At 41.4% G+C, this 26,500-nt stretch overlaps 1 protein-coding gene across 1 annotated transcript; it reads left to right on the forward strand.

Annotated features, from left to right (window-relative positions):
* tprg1 (tumor protein p63 regulated 1) lies at window positions 1–24,701 on the forward strand. Its single transcript, XM_061826371.1, has 6 exons — window positions 1–136; window positions 207–377; window positions 1,361–1,452; window positions 8,096–8,272; window positions 19,138–19,291; window positions 22,379–24,701. Exons 1-6 carry the CDS (start codon window positions 131–133, stop codon window positions 22,571–22,573), a joined length of 795 nt encoding a protein of 264 aa, XP_061682355.1. The 5' UTR covers window positions 1–130; the 3' UTR covers window positions 22,574–24,701.
* The last annotated feature ends 1,799 nt before the right edge of the window (window positions 24,702–26,500 follow it).

Genomic DNA, 26,500 nt, shown 5'->3' on the forward strand with positions numbered 1-26,500 from the left:
CACCCGGAAGCAGGAAGTTATCGCTGCACCTGCGCCGACCTTCCTCTTTTCTGTCAATAAAAAAAAAAAAAATCAGTTTCGATACCGAGGAAGGAGACTTAACTTTCACAGTGGTTGCTTTCTGTCGTCAATGGAGGTGAGTTAATGCTCTGTGGTTGTCATGCGGAGCTTTTAATCGCCATTTTAACGCTTTTCTCGACTTCAAGACTTCCGTGGAGAAGGCGCCCGAGGCGGCTCGGGTGGACGAGGCGGCCGGCGGCGAGGCCGAGGAGCCGGCGGTGAAATGCGGAGCCGTCGGCTGTCAGTTCGGAGACCCGTCCGGAGAGCCACCGCTGTCTCTGAATCAGTTTAAAGTCAAGAAGTTCTTCGTTCTCAGGGTAAATTGTGATTAAATTAATAATACACGACATGTTTGTGTGTATGTATACAGTACATGTGTTAGAAACGTCACGTTATGGTTTGAAATAAACCTAAAACACCCAAACTAACATTTGACTTCGTCATTACCTCCGCCAAGAAGTTTCATTACACTTTAGCAGTTTTTTTGTGTGCCTATTTTCCCCGCAGAGGAATTAACATAATATTAAAGCAACAATTTTCTCAAGTTCCAACTTTAAAAAGCAAACAACAATGTTTTGTTCAACAAGTAATTGTCTCATACAGGTGGAAAAATAAGTTAACCACTGTTGAAAGAAAAAAGTCAAAATGATAAAACAGTCTTGCTTGAGTGTGGAATATCAAAATGCTGATTAGACAGTAAAACACTCAAGGCAAATTACAATGACTTTGTATTCTTGATGGTTTTTATTAGTTCTGTAAAAATGGTTTCCCATATTTCCTTTTCTCCTAATTATCCCCAACCATTAGTTAATAAAATTGTCGCAATCTTTGATGTCCCGCTGTCGCTTTTGCATGATAATTTTGTTTGGAAATGCCCAGAATGACCTTTTTCAAGCTATTCTAGTTGGTGTTGTCCACCCTGTATTTGAGAACGCAGGATTTCTCAATTATAACGTGAATTTTAAACAAGCTTTGCTCTGATCCGCACTCGATGCAACATTCACATTCATGTCACTCACGCCAATTTGTTTGACCTATGTTTTGGATGAAATAGTAGGGGGAAAATTATTTATGATGGAGGAGATCTGTAATAATAATGTAATAAGCCATATTGAGGCTCAGGAAAACAGCATAACAGAGGATCCAGTGGCTCCATGTGTTGAGTTTGACGCTGTGACAATTGGTTATTTTGCATGCGCCCCACCCACTTGCTGTCGCACATGCCGGGTGTCATTGGCAACCGTTTAGCTGCAGTAGTGACCCTCCTCCCTTTTGCGATTGTGTTTGATTTTCCTTGCAGCCCGGCACGCTGCACCAAGCTGTCAAAGACATTCAAGTTCTAGTGGATCCGGAAATCGACGGCAACATTCACGGCATCTGGCTTATGGCAGAGTGAGTTCATTACACACACGTATATACACACACACTACCCATCTAACGAGCCCTGATAACTTTCCAAAGTCTTTTTAGCCATCATGCGTCACTTTTAACAGTCGCACCAACGTTTGTGTAACTCCGGTCTGTATGGAAAAGCAATAGCGTGAACGGCGCGTCAGTAGGGTGAACCCATCCAACATGGCCGCGTGTCCCGGATGTAGTCACGTGGCCGAAAACAGTCTATTACGTTGGAAGATAACAGAGAACTGGATGGCAGAAAGCAAATATGACAGTGCTTCCACAAACTATTCAGTCATTTTTTTCCCTACATTTTGTTATGTAAAAGCCTAATTTAAAATGCAATAGAAACATAGACACATTTGTTAGCAAAAATGTATTTTTTTTTTTGTTAACAAAATCATACACAAAACACCCCATTAATCCCCTTTCATCAGTACGTTCCAGAGCCACCTGCAATTGGTGAAAATCTGTGATGTAGAAAACAAAACATTGTTTTTACAAATAGTTTTATCAAAAAACATACTTATCGTATCCCTGTAATCCGTTTTCTCACTTAGATTGTTCTCCAAATGAGAGGCAAACTTTGCTTTCTTCATGCCGTTTGTCACTCACGGTTGAAGTTTACCGTGAAGCTGACATATAAAACTAAATAATTAAACACCAGAATCTTTCATCAAACTATATAATTTCATTTACAAAAGTGGGTCTTTAATTGGTTCAGCGATTGTTGATTTTTACTGTAGATGACGAAATTGCGGTGAAATGCCCTACCTGACGTCCTCGAATACGACGTTAAAAAAGTGAGCGCCGTGGCGTAAGTTAGCATCGTGAGGGCTCGTGCTCCGAGCTTTCAGGAAACGTTTGAAAGGCCCAGCGACCGAGCAAGCGGGATTGAATTATAGATAATACAGTTTTTCCCCGTTTAGGTTTGTCCTACATTCCGCAGATTTTCACAGCTGCTGGATTCCTGCAGAGCTTGTTAGTCATGTCATCAGCATCTTCGAACCCATGTTTGCATTTTAAATGATGCAGGCAATCCTACCGTACAGTATTAGCAGCTCACCTTTTACGCGGTCACTCCGTAGCGTTGTGTGCAGCAGCTAAGTTTGTTTTCTTTGTTGGTCCTTCCACGCCGCCTTCTTCATAATGTGTGCGGACAGCGTTTTTAATTACATTCAGCATTCCGGTAGGCTGACATAAGCTCATACACTGTTTGGGTGTTTTTGTAGCAGGGAGTTGGATGGCTTGTTTTTGATGCATTGAGTTTCCCTTACTTCTTGATTTAAAAAAAATATATATATATTTTATGGAGAAACAGGCAACTTAAATGATGATTCATATTCCTTTAGACTCTTAAAGTGTGTCTGTGTGTGTGTGTGCACAAGTTTATGCACATTTGTGAGCGTGTGTGTGAGTTGTTTTGTCCAGTCTGCCCTGTTTCTTGATTATGTGGAGACGGCGTCTTTGCCAAGGATTCAAATTCCAGACATTTCACTTGAGGTCGCCCCACAACGTTGTGCGCATCCTACGTTTCCCTCAATTTATTCCAAAACAATCGTCAGTTTTAAAGTTAAATCTTAACTTACACCTGACATCGGTAGTTTTACAATCAGGGTGAATAGATGTATAGATAATAATATGGATAATAGATGCCTTTCCTTGTCTGTAGTTGTGCTCACTTTTTGAAAGCGTACCGTGAATATATATTATATTTTTTTTGTACTTGAAAAGCGGAAATGTGACAAAATGGAGGTGCCAAGCGGAGATTCTAGAAAGTCACTTTCGCTTTGACCAAACCGGTTGTTGGCTGGAATTTACTTAGCGTGCATTCAACAAGTCCTTTAAAATGTGTGACACACTTTGATGCGCTGAGCTTTAGAAATGCAGTGACGTGGATGTATTTTTTTTCTTTGGGTAGCTTCTAGACAATGTCTGGCTTCCTGTCTGCACAGGATTGTATTTTCAAGGGGAATCTCGGTGGTTTGGATTAACAATGTATCCAATAACTCATGGCATATGTACTGTATCTTGAAAATATGATGTTAATCCTCTCTTATTTAATGGTGTTCTGAGAAGATTTTTAGGGGCAAATACAAATTTCAACGGGCGCTGCCATTTTGGTGAGTCACATGACCTACGTGCACAGATGTGACGTAATAGGCGCGCAAACAAAGGCTCGATTACGATGTAACACGATTATGGCCAGCGCTGATTTCTCGGATTTATACTTATCTGATGAAGAAATAGCAGCATCGGTTGACCGGGAAGACGGAGGAATATTTCCTTACAGATTTGAACCTGTGGCTGTGAATAATGTTGAATATTCGGATGGTTCTTCGGACGGGAATGATGCGGTGTCTGACGAGCGAGTTCTGGGGGCTGCGAGCGAGCGAGCTCCGGCGGCGGCGAGGCCGCGAGCGAGCTCATCAGACACTGAGTCATTGCCGTCCGAAGACCGGCCATGAGCGAGCTCTGGCAGTGCTCCGCGAGCGAGCTCCGGTGGCGGGCCGCTCTAGCGGCTGGCGACCTGCCATGAGCGAACACCAGCGGCGGGCCGCGAGCTAGCTCCATGGGCCTTTGTTCGTCCAAAGAACCATCCGAAAATTCTACATTATACAGGTTGAAATCTGTATGGAAGTATTCCTCTGTCTTCCCGATCAACCGATACTGCTATTTCTTCATCAGATAAGGATAAATCTGAGAAATCAGCGCTGGCCACAATTGTGTCCCATCGTAATCGAGCCTTTGTATGCGCGCCTATTACGTCACATCCGCACACGTAGGTCATGTGACTCGCCAAAATGGCGGCGCCTGTGAAAATTCGTAATTGCCGATAAAAATCTTCCCAAAACACCATTAACTGCGAGAGGATTAACATCACATTTTTAAGATACAGTACATATGACGTGACCTATTGGATACGTTATTCATCCAAACCACCAGAATTCCCCTTCAGGGGGAAAGTCAGACCTAAGTCCATCAGAAGTTGGACTAGTGACCAAAGTTGACAACAAGACATGAAAGGACGGGCATTTCAATTAAAGCTCATTCTACTCAGATTGCTGCTTTTTTCCTGTAAAAATCAAAGTTTTTTTTTTTATTTAAAAAACAAAAAAGAAAGGTATTTTCATGACATTGACACTTGTTTTATGAGATAAATACAACTTGTTTCTCAAATATACAACTCATGTATGGAGGGGGTCTAAGTGGAAAAAATACTTTTTTTTTTATTGCCCTAAGAGTGAAGAAAGTTCAAAGTAAAAATGTCATAGAGTGAGGAAACTTCAAAGTAAAACTGTCGAACACGGTAAATGATGACGGAAATGTGGGCGTATGTCCGTGGGCCACTTCCATATTTTTTGAGAGTGTCCTCAGATTTCCCCCCTCCCGAACGAATGTGATTTAAAAGCGTTCAGCAGATTATGAAATTACATCAGACAGACAGCTTCATTGTATTCTATATGGGCAACATGTTACAAATAAAACAGGTGGCAAGTAAGACAATTGACACAAAAATGGTTAAAGGAGGAACCAGCAAGTGTTTCACAATAGACTGACAGAAAACACGAGTTTTATGTGATGGTCTGACAAGCTTTATCCTTCAGGCTTCCCTCCGTATAAAATTTGGACAGTATTGGATAGAATTGACACGCTTTCTTGATACAAATCAACACCTTGAGGTGTGAGGAACTGGTTGGACTTTTTAAATTCAGAAAACCTGAGAGATGCATTTATTTTTTTCATTTTTAACTGACGACTTTTTTTTCCAGACATATTTGTCAGTGTCGATTTTGTTATAGCTGACTGCTCTTTTCTTAAAAAAAAAAAAAAAAAAAAAAAGGGGGAAATGGTCAATAAAAGTTTTAAAAAAAATATGCATTTATATAACTTTAGTTTTGTCTCGCCTTCTTAAAAAATATTGTAAAATAAAATCCTTTAAAAAAATGTTTTTATCAGAAAATTTAACTATTTTCTTAAAACTCTTACTTTTCTCAATTAGTGAAGAACTTTTGTTAATTAGAACTTTTTTCCCATGTAAAAATAAAAAATTGTTTTTGTAATAATTTAATTTTTGTCCTCAAAATTTGACTGTTCGTATTCCCTTTTTTTATTAAAAAAGGGACATCTGGCAAAATATTTATCATACATTTTCATAATATCAATGAATAAGCCTTTCTTGAAAAAGTACTGCTTTATCTTATTTTATTTCATTTTACTAGCCCCATTTTCCTTGTAAAATTCCCACGTGTCCCAGCGCTTTTGTCCTTTTTGAGGCGCACTCTAAAGTCAAAGCTTGTCACGCTCACTTTTTTTTTCTTCCTTTATAGTATTTCCCGAGGAGGCTATTGGCCTCAATGATGTGAAACCCTCCTAATTTTGAACAGTTTTTTCTTTTGTGTGTGTGTGTGTGTGTGTGTGGTGTGTTTATTAAAATGCTTGCCAGCAAAAAGAAGCAAGCGCTTATTAATTTTGAAAGGTGAGTTGCCTAATTTCCTTGTCTTTATTTGCCTGGTTAAAAACAGACCGAAAGCCTTAGAAACACTTGGCATGCATACTTTATGATTTTTTTTTATTTATTTATTTTTTTTTTGCCGTAGGCGTTTTTGTGAATTTTTCGAGCTTTTATAGTACATAATTGAGCAACCCTCCAATACATGTTTTTTGTATTAACCTGAAGCCACCTCCTGCACAAAACACTCATAGTACGGTCTACTTCAAACCTTCCACAAAACACAAATAGTCATTTTCCTATTTTTAAAAGGTTAAAATACAGACGAGATCAGACAAAACAACATCAGTCATACCGTCAGCGCTTGTAAGTCTGAGCCATTAACGAAATAGTCAGAAGTGGGGGTGGGGTGGGGGGGGGCATCAGTTTTCCCATTCACCAAATGGTTGTTGCCGGTAATTGATGCATTTCGTGCCTGCTTTTCCACTTTGCAATTTATTTAGTAAAAATGAAGTTCAAAAATACGCTTCAGCAGTCAACATCATGCCTGCAACTGTCTGTTCCCAAAGAGAAATAAAGCTATATTAATATTTAGATTTACTTTAACATTTTTCCCTTTATAAATCTTGATGCAATTTAATAATAAAACTGTTGTTTTGATTTGTAATATATTCTTCAGTTATCTATGTCAAATAAAACAAGCACTCTTTATCTATGTAATTCATTTTTTTGTGAACGATCTTATGTTCCACTAAATATTGACTTCACTGTGAACATAGTAAGCTTCTTTTACGGCCCGCAGCCAGACGCCTAGTGACTCTGCTGATTTGGCGACAGGTTTTCGGCCACTGATTTTGGGATCATTTAACAATTTTAATCGCCGGTAAACGACATCACAATGGAGCAGATGTCATGACCGAGCGATCAGCAATGCCGTGACGTATCACGTGACCTTTTGCAACTAAAATGCACGTTTTCAGGCGTAAGCGAGATTCAGCTGGCCGCCGCCATTACCAGGCGATACCAATTGTGCAATAATACTTGAGAATATTTATCATTTCGTATCTACCGGTGAATAAAAATGCAAATTGTGGAGAATATCTGTCGCGGAAATGCTCTGAGACAGTCAATGAATGGAACCACAAGCTTCTGAAATAGCCACACTTTTATTTCTCACACTTTGTGTGAGCAGCCACAGTAAATTGCTTCTTCCTCAACAAGCACGACGTGTTGTTTGTTGCTCAATGAAAAGAATGAGTGTGCACATTGTATGTCAAGCCTCGAAATGTTTTTTGTAAGAGCGACAGGCCTTGTAGTTTTTCTATAGTAGCAAAGTGGCGTGCGTATATGTGCAAGGGTCAATCGCCCATTGTTGGTCAAATTATTGGCCGCAGTGGGTTTTATTTTTCTTTTTTTTTCTCCCCGGTTGTGTGGCTTTTGGCTATGTCTCACAGCGGGCCCAAGGACCTGACTTTATTTTATTTTTTTAACCAATTAAGTGATGACTATGTAAGAATAATAATATTGTCACTTAATTTCCATTTTATAACTTTTTAAAAGCAACAATTTGATGGTTTTTTTATAAATTATTAAAAAATTAATTATATAAAATTATTATTGGAAAAAAAAAAGAATTCCTTGAGATGAAATGCAACTTTATTTTGCATGAAAAAAAAATCGCACACACAAAAAAAACTTTTATCCCAAAATGCAACTTTCCTGTAATGTTTATCCTGTTGCTGATTAAAAAAAAAAAAAAAAAAAAAGTTCCAAAATGATTACAAAAAAATTATTTCCACAAGATTAAAACATTTGACCAAAAAAATGAAGAATATACCCCTTTTCTGTAAATTCTTAAAATTCTTTCTCTAAAGATTCTGGCATTATTATTAAAATATTTTCTAATATTTATTAATATTGAGAGAGACAATTCTCTGAAAAATAAACTGTTTCATATTTTGACTCTTTCTTGGGGAACCAGTCTTATATGATTATATGAAAGGTACAAAGCGGATGTGACACGTTGGCTAATCCGCAAACAAATTCTAGAATGGAAACTTCCATGACCCGGATTCAAACCGGGGTTCCTGCTGCCAAAACGCAGAATACTAACAAAGTTTACGAGGTCCACATTTCTCATGTGGTCTTTTTATGGACCTGTCCGAAGTAAACAATGCGTTTGCCCAGGGTGGATCACTGGAACAACGAAAAGGAGCGGCTGAGTGTCATCACCGACAACTTCCTGCTCATCTGCAAGTACGACTTCGTCATGTTCCAGTGCGAGCAAATCCAGAAGGTCCCCCTCAACATGGTGGATCGCATCTGCTACGGAAGCTTCAGCTTCCCGCCCAAATCCGTCCTTCAGTAAGTGAACACGACGACGGAGGCTCAGCCGCCCCGTCTCGGTTCGGTTGAGGCCATCTCTGTGCTCATCGGGCTCCATTGTTACGAGCTTAGCGCGCCCACTTCAACACTTCAGCTCTTTGTTGGGGTTTGGGAGCTAATTAAAAATGTAAAAAAAAATAAAAAATTAAAAACAGGCCTCTGATAGCCTACAGTAGCAATGTAAGGGTTCGAGAATTTATGAGGTTATTGTTCTGTTTTACTAAAATATGCTCACTTCTAAAATAAAAAAATATATATTTCCTTCCCCGGAAAAAAAAAATGTGGCGGCACAGCGGACCAACTGGTTAGGGCGTTGGCCTCACAGTTCTGAGCTCCAGGGTTCAATCCTGGCCCTGCCTGTGTGAAGTTCGCATGTTCGCTTTTCTCCGGGCACTCCGGTTTCCTCCCACATCCCAAAAACATGCACTAATTGGTGATTCTAAATTGCCCCAAGGTGTGATTGTGCATGTGCCCTGCAATTGGATTGCAACCAGTTCAGGGTGTCCCCCGCCTCCTGCTCGATGACAGCTGGGATAGGCACCAGCACTCCCGCGACCCTAGTGAGGATAAGCGGCTCAGAAAATGGATAGATGGATGAAATTCTCTTGTCAAAATACTAATTCATGATCCATTTTGCAGTTCACCTTCCATTTTTAGAGCATAATTTGCAGTCAATTTCAAATGTTGCCGTCAGTGTTTACCTTAAGTACCTCCGCGCACCCAACATGGCGCCCGCTCGGAAGGTATATGTGAAGCGATATCGGTGTAGTATCGAACCGTTTTTACAATTACCGGTCTGAGTCGGATGTACAGTATTCTTAGTAAAAAAATGCTGAATAAATAATGAAAAAAATCCCGGTTTTCTCGGGGGAAAAAAAAAGGCCACGTAATTTTTTAAATGACTTTTTATTTTTTATTTTTTCAAGAAATACTGTTTTTCCTTGAAAAAAAAAATAAAAAAAAATATATATATATATAATATAAAAAGATTGGTCTATTTTCTGAGCCACTTGCACTACATTACAACAGACATATTTCTAGGGCAAATTCAATTTTATTCCCGTCAAGAATTCACTTTTTTTGTCTTAAATTTCTAAATACAACTTTAGTATTATACAATTTAATTTTTTTAAAGTGGTAATTTTTATCTCGAATAATTACAACTTTATCATGATAAAATTACAACCGTTTTCTCGGATGAGGACGTTTCCTTTTTTTTTTTTTGAGTGTGAGCCTTCATCGGGTCACGCAAGATGCTTTGAAATTTCGTCAATTGTAAACGCGGCGCGAGGCGCCCGACGTCTACGGATTTTTCGTATTTTTTTTTTCTTCCCCCTTTCTTTCTGGAACAGCAGGAAGTGCAGAGCTGTCACTTGGAGCTGTCACTTAGCTGATTAGCGGCTAAAATGAACGCGGCCCTTTTGATGTGAACCTTTTTCAAGGCGGCTCGGGGGATCGCCGAGCGACGCGGGCTAATTTGATGAATAAAACGTAATGTGCTGTGAAGAGCTTAGAGAGCGTTGTCTTTATTCCAGGCTTTATCTCGCACACATTCCCTTAAATTATACATAAAAGAGTCGGCGGAAGACGCACGGGACAGTCGAGGGGAGAGAGACAGATCCAAGCCAGGGCGACGTTCTTGCTTTTCTTTTCTTTCGTCCCACTGGAAGTCTCTTCATTTTGCGACGAGGTCACTCTGTCACCGTCTCCGATTCGGTGGGAAAGTGATCCGCAGGAAAAGTTTTGACTTTTGTTACCCCCCCAAAAAATTACTTTCTTTTTCTTCACTCATATATGTCTTTGCAATTGTAAAAATAATATAGAATTTGTATCTTTTTTTTGTTGTTTATTAAAAAATTAAATTAAGAAATGTCCAAAATTGAATTTTCATCATATTTTTTTAGTTAAAAAAAATATATTCTATAAGAGGCGGCACGGTGGATCAGATGGTAAAGCGTTGGCCTCACAGTTCTGAGGTCTCAGGTTCAATCCCGGACCCTCCTGTGTGGAGTTTGCATGTTCTCCCCGTGCCTGCATGGGTTTCCTCCGGGCACTCCGGTTTCCTCCCACATCCCAAAAACATGCAAAATTTATTGGATACTCTAAATTGCCCATAGGTGTGATTGCGAGTAGGGCTGTTTTGTCTCCATGTGCCCTGCGATTGGCTGGCAACCAGTTCAGGGTGTACCCCCCACTCCTGCCTGTTGACAGCTGGGATAGGCTCCAGGGCTCCCCACACCCTCATGAGGATAAGCGGCAGAGAAAATGGATGGATGGAAGTCTCTGTTCAGGTTTTAAAAAAAAGAGGGTCTTGAGCCGGGGTTATAATTTCAAATAATGGAATTTTTTTTCAAATTTGAGTTTCAAGACAGGGCGAGGGTTTTCAAATTAGGATTTCAATTTTGGTTAGTGTTTTAAACAATAATAAGCCTCTTGAAAAAATGTTAGGGTGTCCAAATTTGGGTTTGAAAACAGATCTCAAGCTTGGGTTCCGTTTGCAAATTTGAGTTTGAAGTTGCTTTCAGAGTACAGTTTCAACACAAGGTCAAAGATAAAGTAGATCAGTTAATACACGCTTCACTGATACCGTTTCATAAACTATTTTTTTTTCTCTTGTACAGTTCTCATCTTGAGTAAAAGAAATGCGCCGTCGTGAGCGTTTGACTGCTGCGTTCCCAGGCTAGTCATCACATCGCGCCAAAGACTTCTCAAACTTTGTTTGCGCTCATTTTTTTCCCATCCTCGCATCCTGGACGACTCCAGTGCAAATTGCTGGGGGGGGGGGGGGGTATTTTTAGTCATCACCATTTTGGTTTTATGCACACATTTGCAGGTGGTGCTCAAAGATGATTTTAAATTCTGTCTAGACTCGCTCATTACCCGGCACGTCATTCCCCTCATTGTAAAAAAAGCTTAAAGAAGAGCCTTCTTTAATACAACGTTGGACCAAAGGGAATTAAACTCTTATTTTGTACTGTTGATTCCTTCTGTTAATTCAGTACAAATATCAGTGTTGATTGTCATTATTAAAAGAATAGAAGTGTCAAATGTGAGCGCAGTGCACTGCCTCTTGGTTTAGGGTTAGGGTTAGGCTTCGCAGGTCATGCGTTCAGTCATCAGAGGCCTGTAAGAGCTTAGTAGGATAATGAGCCTTGATATCAGCAATCAATCACTTCTGATTCTGATTCTGATCGTCTATTAGGGTTTTAAAGAAGGGTTTAAATAAAGCCAGGCTTAGGGGCAAAGTTTATATAAAACGGTGGTGAGGCCGCCCATGATGTACGGATTAGAGACGGTGGCACTGACGAAACAACAGGAAGCAGAACTGGAGGTGGCAGAAATGAGGATGTTGAGGTTCTCGCTCGGAGTGAGCAGGTCGCATAGGATTAGAAATGAGCTCATGAGAGGGACAGACAAAGTTGGATGTTTTGGAGACAAGGTTCGAGAGAGCAGACTTAGATGGTGTGGATATGTTTAGAGGCGAGAGAGTGAGTATATTGGTGGAAGGGTGCTGAGGATGGAGCTGCCAGGGAAAAGAGTGAGAGAGAGGAAGACCAAGGAAATGTTGTGAGGGAGGACAAGTGGGTGTTAGAGAGGAAGATGCACGAGATGGGCTTGGATGGAAAAAGATGACACGCCCCTAACAGGACAAGCTGAAAGGAAAAGGAGAAGAAGAAGTTTAAAGTCAGGGTTAGGGTTTCAAACCAGAGTTCATATTCCAAAGTAGGGGTTCTGATCAGGGTTAGCTTGTAAAATTTGTGTTTCAAGTCTGGGTTAGAGTTTCAGTTTTAAAGTTTCTGGCCAGGGTTTTTACGCTTCAAATTAACATTTCAGAATTAGGGTTTTGAGCGTCAGTTTGGGTTTTTAAGACAGGATCAGGGTTTGACAAATGCGTTCAAGGGACAATTTGGTGTTTTCACCTGAGAAAATGTCACCAGGTTTACAAAATAAACCTCACGAGTAGTGTTATCTTATTCAAGTTTTGTTATATACTGTTGTCTTTACCCTTCAAGGGCTTTTATGCATGAGAAAAATGTTTCCATATATTTTATTACCTGCTTGAGCCAGCAGAGGCCACTGGTGTGTTACAAAACTTCGTTTGTGTATCTTGGCAAAAAGTGCACCGGTGTGGAAAAAGCCTAATTGTTACACATACATCAAGGGTGCCTCCACCCTTTTTTTTTTTCATGCTGCATGATCACGATCCATATTCCTCTTTACTGACACCATACCTGCTTTGACCTCATTTTGATAGGTGCAATATTAAATAAAATATGATGACATATTAGAGCAACAGTTCAAGTCCAAAAGCAAGCAAGCAACATTAAACATTTACATTACTTAAAAACACAAAGTGCACACGACTTTAACTTCTGAATCTTCAGGAGAGTATAAATTAAGCAAGAGCAATAAATATGCAATGTTGTCGGTGTACCAATCTAAATTCATTCACCTTGAGAGCAGTTCAGGACCCTAACACATAACCGCTAAACCACGTATCCCCATATACTCAATTCTAACCCCGGAACGTAACCCCATAAACAAAGCCTGGATCCTGGCACATTTCTAAACTGAATCCCTACCCCAGAAACCCATCCCTAATCCCAACACATAACCTCTGAATTGAGCACCCAAACCTTCAGCCTGACCCCTATCATATAGCTGTAATCCTCATACTATCCATAACTCCTGAACGTTGTCTTAATCCCAACACTTAAACCCTAAACCTCACGCTACATCTAGGATCTAACCCTAAATACTGAACCCTGCCATCTAGCCCAAATCCTCGCTACATCGAGGATCTAAACCTAAACACTTAACGGTACCACCTAGCCTAAATCCTAGCACTTATCCCTAACCCGCACCCCAACCCTAAATAAAGACCAGCAAATTGCAAAGTTCTTGGATACTAATAAATGCAAAGGGTTACCTGTATGATACACAATTCTGAAATAACAAATTGCTCAATTTAACATACAATTTATGTCCTAATTATTAATATTCATCGACTCTCCCAGTCAAAGGTTTGGACACAGTCTCTCATTCTACAGCACTAGAAAGAGGGTCCAAATTTTTGACTTGTAGTTTACGTGGAGACACTGATCATGTTAATGATTTTTAACCATAACTCTCAATATTTTAACAAGGTAGAAACATAAAAAAGTCAATATGAATTATTTAATAAATCTGTTTGAATTTTCTAATGAATGCTTCTACAACATTCCAAGGAAATCACAATGTCACGTCAGTGGTTAGCTATTTTTGGAACAGGCCAGTGGGCTACTCATCTGGTCCTTGGAGGCTACCTAGTGCCCAGGGGTGTCATTGTCGTGACCCCTGCCCTAAACCTGGTATATAACCCCTGAACTGACCCTAACCCTTACCCCCAACCTTAACACCTAAACCTGACTAGAACAACCAACCCCTAAACCACTTACTACTCACCCTTAAACCTCTGCCTATATCAAGCATCTATCTCCTGAACTCAACCCCAATCCCTAAACATATACCTCACACATAACCCCTAATTCTCATCCCGACCTTCCTAATCTTGCCACCTAACCCCCTTTAAATTCAGCCCCGACTCCTAATCCTAACCCTTACCCATAATCACAGGTTGTATTCTTCGCCTGTGTTGTTTCTGGCCACCGCTCCACACCCTCGGTTGGATGTATGGCACCTACGGGCGTTTGACAAAGCTTCAGGCGCTGTTGAGCAATCAGCGCACATTTGTTTGTTCGCCCCGAAACAATGTGGGACACTTGCCATGACAGCTGGAGCTGCACTCTATTTATCTTGCGTGTTGACTTACCCGTCCAAAGTGCTTGAAAGCCCACAGGAGGAATTTTTTTTCCATCACTCGCCCCCCCCCCCCAACTCCGAATACAGTGTTTCACATGGTGTATGTGCACACTGTGGATTAACTGGAGCGCTACAGGGGAGGTCACTTAAGGGTGGATTTCCTTACATGCTTCACCTTCCTACCTTCAGGTGTTGGATGAAATATGACATCATGAAGTCGTGGAGTCGAAAGTCAAATAGATGGAGGGGAAAAAAATAACATAGCCCCCGAAGACAGGTTAACTTGGCAACATGAAATTTTGTATCCGTATCTGTCATGAGTAGACCCGCAAAAATTCACAAGAACCCCAAGCCCGAAAATACGCACGAAGCAGACATTTTAGATTCCGTTTGGGACATTTTAATGGTTTCTTTCCACACAAATGTCCAAGAGAATTTGTCCGATTGCTAGCAAATTTGAACCCTGTAGTAAGATAAAGTTCGGTTGGCATGTTTACAAGGAGTCGACCCACAATCAAGTCTCAAGAAGCCAGGCCTGTAAAAAAAAATCAAGTCTGCCTTTTTGGTTTGACGTGGCGTCAAATCAGCCATTTCCAAGGGTACTTCAAAAGCCAAGACCTCTCCCAATTGTGAACCATTTTAGGTTTGTGGCAAGAATATCTGATCTCTTGCTGTAAGAAGCAAAACTATAATTGCACAATTCTGAATTTTCTGCCTCGGGTACCAGTTTTACTTAGCAACCCAAGATTTGGTATGGACCTACTATAAATAGACCCACCCAAAAAGTCTCAGGAAGTCATCCGCAAAAGTTGACTCAAGACAATCGGACTGGTCTTGTTTTACCAAACAAGATGAGTCCATTTGCCTCAACTGCACTGTTCTTGTTTGTTTTAACAAACGAGTAGTTTCTTTGATGCAGCCTTCACGAACTAACACAAACTGAATGTCCGAGAATCAACACAGACTCAAGAAGTTATGGCAGAAAATGCATCGTCTGACATTTTGATTTGAAGTGTCAATTTTAAATTTATGGGGATCCTTCAAAGATCAACAGATTTTATCCAGTTGGTACCAAGCTTGCACTACATATGCTTGACAAATGCTTCACACTAAATTACGAAGAATTTGAGTTTGTCATTACATTTGGACGGAACGATGAAAATTAGCCACAAGACAGGAAACTTCTAAAAATAAATTCACATATTTAGCACCTGAAGGCAGTTTCATTTTGCAACATAATAATTTGGTAAGCATGAGTAGACTGTCTTTAGAAGCCATGCCGGAAAAACCACAGCAAGTCTACCATTTTGATTTGAAGAACCCATTTGGGCGGCTTCTGGCCTAGATAGTAGACCAGTGACTGAACGGTCAAACTGTTTGAATCCTGGCTCAGACTGTCCACTGTCGAAGTGTCCTTGGGTTAGGCAAGTTTCTTTCGGCTTGTCCCGTTAAGAGTCGCCACAGCGTGTCATCTCAGATGAACGCTCATATTTGTTTGGCACAGTTTTTAGGCCGGATGCCCTTCCTGACGCAACCCCACTTGGGGAGCCGAGGCCCCAGTGAGATACAAACTCACGACCCCCGGTTTACCAAACCAGTGCTCTAACCACTGAGGTCGAAGTGTCCTTGGGCAAGACTCTAAAACCTAAATTGCTCCCAGTGTGCCTGCCAGTGCCTTGCATGGCTTCAGCTGTCCACCGTTATATGAACGTGGTGAATCTGAGGCTATGTAAACCTCTGTGGGCAGTGTGATGGTATTGGTAAAGTGTTTACATAAGTTTACATTTTATGCTCATTTTGTGCATTTCCAGATGAACTTTTAATGACTTGCCATAAGATATCAAACTGAAGGTGCCATGTGCCTGCAGAAACGTTTAAAAAGAGGAAAGAAAAATAGAAGATGATTAAAAATCAGCTCTGCGTTCAGAGCTACAGTCCATCCAAGATGACTTGGGGTGACAAGTTGGATGGACCCTGCCGTGGTTGAGCCTTAGACTTGAGATCCTAGACTACTTTTGTGTAGTACATCAACGTGTTATGAATCCACATTTTAGATTCATCATATCATTGTTTCTAATTTGCACAGAGCGCCAGAGGCAAAGGCTGTCTCTTCAGTCACAGTGAAAGTCCAAAACCCCGGCACCCTCCCGCATAGAGCCGGTGAAGACGTCCAAGGCCTCTGGCAGGAAAAAAAGCCCCGCCCTGCTCTCTGCCTGTTTGGGCTGGTCTGGCTCACCGTTGATAGCTTACCTGTGGAATTCACAAAGCTCTTTTTTTTTTTTTGTTGTTTTTTTTTTTTTAATATACATCCCCATTTACACGACGGCCATAGCTCAGTATGCTCACAAAGGCCTATGTGTACCCACCTAACCCCCCGTCCTCACTCGTCTCTGAGGAAATATAATCAGTCTTTTGAGCGCAGGCTTTGCTTTTGTGCCACCTTTTTCTTTCCTCCCCCTTGCACAAAATGTTCCTGTGCGGCATTGTCATTGCTAAAAGCTCTTCTGTAAACACAACTTGGATAGCTTGCGCGATGACGTGGCCCCTCCCTCGCCCGACGTGACATACACTTGCGAGTTAGCATCGCGATTGTTTAGCCTCAGGGGTCTTTTGATTTGAGCTTGTGAAAGGTTCCGCGGTAAAATGATCACATAACCCAATGACAGATCATTATACATATCCGGACTCTTGGGAAATCGCCCCCTGCTTGTGTTTTCATTGGTAATTTATGCAACTGTACCAGTTCGCACTCCTGCGGTTTTTAAGGGGATGACTCGCCAAGGGAGTGATGTGAAACCTCAATTTCTAGTCTTATGATGTTTAGGTGCTAGGATTAGAGTTAGGGTTAGCGTGTACGTGTTGGGTTTAGATGTTACGGTTAGGTGCTGAGGTTAGTGTGGGGGTTAAGTTTTGGGGCTAGGATTCTGTTCTTGAGTTAGGGATAGGTTTAGGCAAAGGTTTTGGGATTGCGTAAGGTTAGGATTAAGTTTGAGTTTTAGATGTCAGGTTAACAGCAGGATTTATAGATGTTAGGATTACGTGTAGGCTTCAGTGTCAGCGTATAGAGTTCTCGAGCCAGACCAAGTTTTGGCATTTGTTAGACTGGGGTGTAATTTAGAGAGTTAGGGTTAAGTTTAGGGTTTAGATGTTTGGTCTAGGCCCAAGTTTAAGCACTATAGTTTTTATTTTTATGTGTAGGCTTCAAGGTTATGGTTGGTTACGGTTTAGGGTTAGTTAGGGTTAGGGTTTATGGTTAGGCTTCATTTTGGGCGCTATATTTAGGGGTTATGTATGGGTGTCAAATGGGGATTTTAGGTGTTTGTAACTTTAAAGGTTAGGTGGTAGAGAGGTCAGGCTTGAAGTAGAGACGACTTTGTTTCAGGTTTGTCTTTAAGGGTTACGGTTAGGTGTTCGGTTGAGGGTTAGGGCTAGGTTTGGCGATTAAATTGATAAACTTTTCTCTTTAAGATTTGCGTGACACAATGCTTCATTGGGCGTAAACAGTTTTGTTTTTACATTTTGTTCCGTTTTTGAAGGGAAGAGCGGGTGCGCCAAAACTGATCTAACCGATTAATCAAGTTGTATTTATATGAGTGTTGCATAACTTCCATTCACCAATGCTAGCTGCGGGCTTTTAGTCATCTTTTGAAGTAAATTTGTTCCAAACACAACCTTAAAGCTGTCCTAAATATTGCAGCATTGCTCTTGATTTTTGAACTTACTGTGAACCTGTAACAAAGGTAGCGTATTCCTCTGATAGCATCCCGATTAGGCGTCAGACCTAGATTACAATTGACGGACAAACATCACGCAAAGTTGCGAAGAACGTTTCAAAGGCTCGAGACTGCGTGCGTTCATTCATCGAACGCTTCACCTAGCCTAGAAAAGAAGTCGCCCCGGGGCTTTTTCATTAAAACCGGCGGTATTTTACCCTTAAAAAATGAGCGCACAGACAGAAGACAGAATATGACGAACGCGCTGTTGATGAGCTTTTTTAGTCTATGATCATGCTCACATGATGAACGTGCCCCGGAGGGCGCTGTTGCCATTGACTACCCACAGATCTGCTTGTCCCCCGTAGGGAAACCATGAGAAGTGATGACTTAAAAAATACAGACTGCACATCAGAGAACTGCTCCAGTATATATTTTGTATATACTATGTATTTTTTTTTTTTTTTTTTACTAAAACACGAAGAGAATTTGCTTTTCTTGCTACTTAATGTAGAACTATAATCCACAACTATTTTTTGTTTAAAAAATAATTTTCACCAAAGCCACGATCAGCTTTTCACACATGGTATGTTTTTCAATATTTACTGTTTTTGTTTGGTAACTGTCTTATACATTGCCTCGCTAGATCATCCATCTATCCATCCATCCATCCATCCATCCATCCATTTTATTTGCTGCTTATCCTCACGAGGGTCGCGGGGAGTGCTGGAGCCTTTCCCAGGTGTCAACGGGCAGGAGGAAGGGTACACCCTGAACTGGTTGCCAGCAAATCGCAGGGGACATTGAGACAAACAGCCACACTCACAATCACACCTACGGGCAATTTAGAGTGTCCAATTAATGTTGCATGTTTTTGGGATGTTCGAGGAAACCGGAGTGCCCGGAGAAAATCCACGTAGGCACGGAGAGAACATGCAAACTCCACAGAGGCGGGTTCGGGTTTCAACCCGGGTCCTCAGAACTGTGAGGCCAACACTGTACCATCTGATCCACCGTGCCGCCATCGGTGGATCACTCACACAAAAACTCAAATATTGTAAAGTAATAGAGAAATATTCAACTAAAATACAGTAAGAAAATAGTGTGATGCTTTATTTACGCCATGCTTTCTGGCACCAGAAATCTATACTAACAATAATCCCATTTTAATACCATAGTGGTAAACATATTATCAAGGTTTATTGGGGGGAAAAACTGTTTCATCCTATGTTGCGGTAGCCTGATATTTTGGCAGCATAAGCAAAATATTCCAATAATATCATATTTTTGCACAATGTTTCACAATCATATGTCATATTTTATAATCAGCCGAGATGGAGAAGGCCTCCGCGTCTTCTGGGACCGCCTGAGGGAGCCGTCCTTCGTCTCCTGGTGGAACCCCTTTGCCACCGACCTGCCGTACGTCACCTTCACGGAGCATCCCGTGAAGAAGCTCAGCGACGCCTTTGCTACCATCTGCAACGTAAGTCCTGATCGACGACAACGTGCGCGTGAAATTACAGCAGCTAACTCCAAACGCCACGTGGCTGTAATTTGGAATATGATTGAAATATATTTTGGGGAGGGGGAGGGGATCCAATTTTAATTGCCTTTTTTGGAATCTCCCATCCCTCATTTGACACTATTTACGTTTTTTTCTGTGTTGGCCGACTGTTTTTTTGCGCTTATAGAATGATTAGAAACATTAACCAAATCACCTTTCAATAATTTTGCTGTCTCCAAAGTCCTGTTTAGTACAGTTGAACTGTTTTATTAACACAAGAATGTTCAAAAGTGAGCAGCGCGATTGCTGTTGCTCACCCTTAATACAGCTGTTAACATCTTTTTACACATATGTGATACGAAGAGACGTTTAAAGCAAGGTATGATTGTGAGTACGATTCCAACCAGTTCAGGGTGTATCCCGCCTCCTGCCCCAAGATTGCTGGGACAAGCTTCAGCACTCCCGCAGCCCTTGTTAGGATAAGCAGCTCAGAAAATGGGTAAATGCTACTTGTGCATGTTACTTTTGCACAATTAACAGTGGTTCACATATGTTTGGAGTTCTATGACTGAATAACGTTATAATTTTACATAAAACCTAACCTGTGCAGATTTTAGGATCAGAATGCAAGCAGTTTAATTTATGATAAATCCCATTAGGAAATTTTTCTGTTCCGTAAGATGAACGAGTCACCATCCACCTTAGTTTTTTTTTTTTTTTTTTACATTGCAGTCTTCTTTTTATGCTTCAGTTCGAAAGGCGTGTACCAGGTAGTCAACTATTCGTTTGGGTCATAAAAAAGAAAATAACAGTGCGATGAGATGTTTTTACGTGGGCTAATGATTCATGTCTGATAAAACACAAACATTCTGGAATTCTCCATGAGTCATTTAACCAACAAAGGACATTCGAGTTTGAATAATGATGATACATAACGAAGTCAAATTTGGAACACGGCTACCGTATAATACACGTCTTCATGGATACGCACTTCTTTTAGTCTTTAAAACAGTCCACTTTGAAATGGAGAAATATGACAAGAAATTGAAAAACCAAAACGGTGATGCATGACAAAGTTATGCGGCGGTCTCATAACGGCCAAAGTGAGGAATTGTGCTCCTTCGCATGAAGAGGAGAAAAGAATTGAGCAATCACAGCCGTTGCACTTGAGCCGTGTCACAACATTTCAGCTCCGGGAGGAAAAGGAGAACGATTATTTGTTTGGCCGAGTCATTGGAGACATTTTCACCATGAAGTGGCTTTCACTGCTGTCAACTAACTCTTTTCAAAAGAAAGCCAAACACCATTCTTTGTATGCAAGACGGCGCTAGTCAAAACGCGGTACTCCGACGAATACCGTGTTCATGCAATAAAAATTGAATGGAATAATTCATCAGCACACACGAAATGCAATTTTGGGGCGAGACGTCATCAGCAGACCCAAAGCGCCGTCGCCTGCTTATGCAGCGCATGTGAGTAAAGCAGGTTTGTTAAAAATGGATCGGCGGGAATCGCAACTGAGGAAGGCTCTCAGCATCAAAGGTTGGTTTGCAGATTAATTTTTCTCCATTCAACTGCATTTTCAAAAGTAGTGTGCCAGCTGGTGCAAGCCAACCTGGCACTCGGAGCTACTAGGGCCTAGCTACTAACGCCGACGGCTGGTGCTGTATTTTCTAATTGAATCAATGACACCCCAAATAATTAGCTATTCTTTTAGCGTATTAAATTTTGCGGCCGACCTGAACCCTGACGAACAATAACCACAGCTGTTCACTTCTCGGCGCGACCGTCGCTAGTTGGCTAGCTAAGTGGATCTGACTGACTGTGTTGCTTGTCCTGGTTGAATATTTACCAACTTTTTCTGGTTTTGGAGTAAGGACACATTACCACACATCACATTTTCCCAAAGGCTGACTCCATAGGCAATGTTTTAAACATCCCTCCATCTATTTTCCCAGCCGCTTAGCCTCACAGGGATCAGAGGAGAGCTGGAGCCGATCCCAGCTAACTTCGGTTAAAAGGCAGGCTACACCCTGAACTGGTCTCCAGTCAGTCACGGGGCACATACCGACACCATCACTGAGCGGTAATGGATCCCACACCGCCCACGGGCATGTGTGCCACTACACTATCAGTAACTCCATGTTTTAAACATTTTTTAAAAATAAATGTCTCATTTCTTTTAGTGGCGGCGCAGTGACTCGGCTGGTAAAGTGTCGGCCTCACAGTTCTGAGGTCCCGGGTTCAATCCCGGCCCCCCCTGTGTGGAGTTTGCGTGTTCTCCCCGTGCCTGCGTGGGTTTTCTCCGGGCACTTCGGTTTCCTCCCACATCCCAAAAACATGCAACATTAATTGGACACTCGAAATTGCCCCAAGGTGTGATTGTGAGTGCGGCTGTTTATCACGATGTGCCCTGCGATTGACTGGCGACCAGTTCAGTGGGTACCCCGCCTCCTGACTGTTGACAGCTGGGATAGGCTCCAACATTCCCCGCGACCCTTGTGAGGATAAGCAGAGAAGAAAATGGATTTATTTTAGTAAATGACATAAGATGAACAAATGCACATTTAAAGTATAACAGAAACTTTTGACATCTTGGGTTTAGTTCCCCTTCCATACTGTTGTGAGCTCATCAACTAAAACTGCTCACATCATGCAAGGATTGCCAGGCCCAGTTATTATCCACGGTTAGCTAGCTAGGCTAACAAGGTCTGCTACATGTTGCAAAAAGCGTGGAGGAATTTTTTTCGTTTGTTTGTTTTTTTGTCCTGTTTTCGAAAGCGCGAGCAAACCCGGATGAATGCAGGCTCGGTCATCCAAAATGCTAATGCGATGCCGTCATGACGAGGCCTTCTTTCTATCAACAGTGAACCTACGAAGATAGCAACTTGTTCCCGGTTGAAACATTTATACAAGCCTATTGTGTTAAATTTTGGGTTATTAATATAGAGGTGCCTAACAGGAAGTAGTTGACCTAGCAGTTTAGCGACATTAGCATCGCATCTCTTGATTTCCTTGTGTTCAGTCTTCTCTCGTATCTGACACTGCAACCGTTTTGTTTTGCAGATGGAGGACTTCCGCGATCAGCTCAAAGAGGCGGCACAGATGGCCCACAAGGCCAGGCCGGTGCCCGGGAAGGCCAACGGCGTCCTGCTGCTGAATCAGAGCATTTGTATCAAGGCCTACATGGGCTTCATGTCCTTCCTGGGCAACACCAACAAGCTGGGCTACAGCGTGGCTCGGGGGAACATCGGCTTTTAGGGCTGGCTTTCATGGTACTTTAGTTAGGTGTGGACTAGGGACTCCAACAAGGATGCGGACCAAGAAAACTGGTCAGTTCCAACTCAACAATTTTGGCATGGTTTAGTTTAGAAATAATACAAAACAAATATAATTTACAGTAAACCCTCACTATTCCCGGACGATACCAGGGCAAGAAACTTGCCCTCAATAGCGAAAACCCAATAAGTATTTTGACCACCCTGTAAAAAAAAAAAAAAGTATGACAATTGCCTGCTGATGGCGATGATGCGCTATATGAAGCTCCTCAACTCACTCGATAAATCCTCAGCAAGAAGATCCCACAAGAAAGCAGTACTCCTGTTATTAAGCAAAGCCATACTTGTATTTTTGGGCTTTGGACAGAGCATGAAAAACATGAATAGGTGAGTTTTATTAATTTTTTAATTTTTTTTTATGAAAAACAAGTTGGTTTCCCGAAATAAAATAAAATAAATAAATAGCTAATTCCAAACTGTGACTATGCAGGGATGCACTGTAAAGCAAAACTACTCATCAAAATAAAAAAAATGTATAGTACTCACCAAACAATACTTTATTGATGATAAAGCTGATATAAATTAAAACTAATCACTCCAGGGAAGCGGAGACCGGTCCCCTTTTACTTTAGTTATGTTGCGAGTGAAATTGAACCGTTTTGAAGTAGAAATCTAGGAGGAGAAAAACATATATATATATATACATAAAATTTTAATGATAACATTTCTTCTGCCAATTTCATATATATATATATATATATATATATTTTTTTTTTTTTTTTTTTTAAACTGACCAACAGAATCCCAACTACAACGCACCTTCGACACTTTTGTTGGGCTTTTGGTTTCACGCCGACTTTGGGTGACGACTCTCCCGCCGCCGCTTCTGTCGAGCTTTCTTCTTCTACTGTTGACTCGGCACTGATATGCAAATTTTCGTCTGTCTCGCAACGGGCCTCCTTTTTTCCCTCCCTGGGTGCCTCGGTTTAAAAAGTTCTCAGCACAACGTTCGCAACCTCCTCGGAGATTCACACGAAGCACGGAGGAAGGTGCGGCTGTCACTTTCGTTGTGTTAACACGCAATTGTTTGTGTATTTTTACACCAAACTTACGTCGTCGCGAGGTGACGCCGTGTTTGTGTCTGCCGACGATCAAGGAGGCCGCCGCCCCCGTTGTACCAAACAATAAGCTTTTCTCATTTGTGATCACAAATATACTTCTTGTTCGACGTGTATTTTTACACAGAACTTGTGTTTGGCGAGATAAAGAAATAGATTCGTATTCATCCACAAGGGAATGTCACAAATTCACCAGTTTTTCCTACGATAATCTTTTTCTACGTGCAGTTTACTGCTGCTACTTTAACGTTAACCATAAGCACACCGTTGTGTATTTTTACACGCTACTGCGTCAGGAAGGGCATCCGGCGTAAAAATTGTGCCAAACATATGTGCGTTCATCTGAGATGACACGCTGTGGCGACCCCGAAAGGGACAAGCCGAAAGAAACAAACAAACGTAAGATTTGACTATGTGACACTTTATTTGTACGTGCAGTATACAAGTTCATCCAGTTGACGGGGTAGCTGCTTAATGAGGCGCCCTTGTGATGACAAACCATACAATTGTCCTTTTGTGTATTTTTTCTACGTGTTTTTACGAGCTGATTCTCCAATTTGTCTTCTGGTTTTCACAGCAGCCGCTGTCCTACTTTTATATTTGAGCCATCGCATGATCTTGAGCTTTTTTTCTTTTCTTTTTTTTTTTTTACATCCTTTTGTCTTTTTGTTGAACGACCTCACTGACTTATATTTACTTATCTGCTTTTTGTGTTTGTTTAAATTCGAGTTTTCATATAATGTCAAATGTACTACTGAGAGATTCGATTTGTTGGTGATATGAAGTCTTGTACTTTGCATTCCATATTAATAGGGGGCCGTCAAACAATTATTATTAGGCTTAATATGACGCAATACGTCATAAACCTACTTTGGTTTCATTTGATTTTGGGGAAACGACAAAGTGAATATTTTGTTACAACCAAGCAAAGGTTCTGTGTATTTTTAGACTACTTGGTGGGGGGGAAAAAAAGAATAAAGACATTTTTCTTTATCTTTGCCCTATGGTTTAAATGTTATTTCACTTTTGCTAACTTATAAAATAATATATTGAATTTATGTAGTGTCAAAACTAAACGTACAAAAACAGAATTGTTTTTTTGCAAAATTTCACACGGAATGACGTTTTTACTCGTTGATGCTCTGTGTCGCAGTGACAACATTGACTGGCACACTGATTACAGACATAAATTGTTTGTTGTGCCCCCCGCCCTCCAAAACATACACAGAAACTGCTTGATTTTACAAGATGATGTTCTTTGTGTGTCTTCTGACGAACACGATAGCCTCTGTTTCCAAGACAGTGGATTTTCCTCCTTGACCCAACATTTGTGATAACAAACAAACAATTGTTTGTTGTTTACGAGGTGACACTCTGTATCTGACAAACACTGACATGTAACATTGAGGTTGCCTTATGATCGCAAATGTAGAATTCTGTATTTTATATTTATCTTGTCCGTCTTGGACCTTTTTCTTTCGGCTTGTCCCGTTAGGGGTCGCCACAGCGTGTCATCTTTTTCAATCTAAGCCCATCGCGTGCATCTTCCTCTAGTCTTCATGTCCTCCCTCACAACATCCATCAACCTTTTCTTTGGTCTCCCTCTCGCTCTCTCTTCCTTGGTAGCTCCATCCTCAGCACGCTTCTACCAACATACTCAGTCACTCGCCTCTGGATACGTCCAAACCATCTAGGTCTGCTCTCGCGAACCTCGTCTCCAAAACATCCAACTTTGGCTGTCCCTCTAATCAGCTCATTTCTAATCCTATCCGACCTGCTCACTCCGAGCGAGAACCTCAACATCTTCATTTCTGCCACGTCCAGTTCTACTTCCTGTTGATTCTCCAGTGCCACCGTCTCTAATCCCAACATCATGGCCGGCCTCGCCGCTGTTTTATAGACTTTGCCCTTCGTCCCAGCGGAGACTCTTCTGTCACATAGAACACCAGACACCGTTGGACCCGTTTCTTCACTCCCTTACCACACTCACCACTGCTCTGTATTGTTGACCCCAAGTATTTGAAGTCGTCCACCCTCGGTATCTCTTATCTACCTATATCTACCGCTATATTTAGTGCAAACAGGAAGGTGCTTAGCGCAAATCCCTGATCCAGTCCCACCTCTACCTTAAATTCTTCTGACACACCTACTGCACATCTCACCACTGTTTTCTAAACTTTGCCCTTCATCCTAGCGGAGAAGACTCTTCTGTTACATAGAACACCGGACACCTTCCGCCAACTGTTCCAACCCACTTAGACCCGTTTCTTCACTTCCTTACCACACTCACCATTGCTCTGTGTTGTTGACCCCAAGTATTTGAAGTCGTCCACCCTCGCCATCTCTTCTCCCTGGAGCTTCACTCTTCCCCCTCCGCCCCTCTCATTCACACACATACATTCTCTTTCACTTCAGCTAATCTTCTATCCTCTCCTTTCCAGAGCATCTTGTCCATCTTGGACAATTACTCTTATTGCACTAGAGATTATTGTTATTATTGAGAAAGAGAAGGTTGAAGAATGTTGTGAGGGAAGGCATGCGGGCAATTGGTGTTCGAGAGAAAGATGTAGGAAGTAGACTTAGAGGGAAAAAGGTGACCCCTCATGGGACAAGCTGAAAGAAGAAGAAGACTTCTAACCTTCTAATACTAAATGATCCGCCGCAAGATCCCAAACGTACAACGGTTTGTTGTGTGTATTTTGACTGTTAGTCTCTGTGTTTCTGATGAGTGACACTCTTGTTTCTGTTATCTGACTAACACGGACTCTGGTGTCCCACTTATGCTTAACCAT

Source organism: Syngnathoides biaculeatus, chromosome 7 (genome assembly GCF_019802595.1).
Source record: "Syngnathoides biaculeatus isolate LvHL_M chromosome 7, ASM1980259v1, whole genome shotgun sequence".
NCBI classification, from domain to species: Eukaryota; Metazoa; Chordata; class Actinopteri; order Syngnathiformes; family Syngnathidae; genus Syngnathoides; species Syngnathoides biaculeatus.

Excerpts from the sequence above, each read along its gene's own strand:
- tprg1 (XM_061826371.1), top strand. Across the intron at positions 1,453-8,095 it reads GGCATCTGGCTTATGGCAGA|GGTGGATCACTGGAACAACG; the intron begins GTGAGTTCATTA and ends GCGTTTGCCCAG. Across the intron at positions 19,292-22,378 it reads CCTTTGCTACCATCTGCAAC|ATGGAGGACTTCCGCGATCA; the intron begins GTAAGTCCTGAT and ends TTTGTTTTGCAG.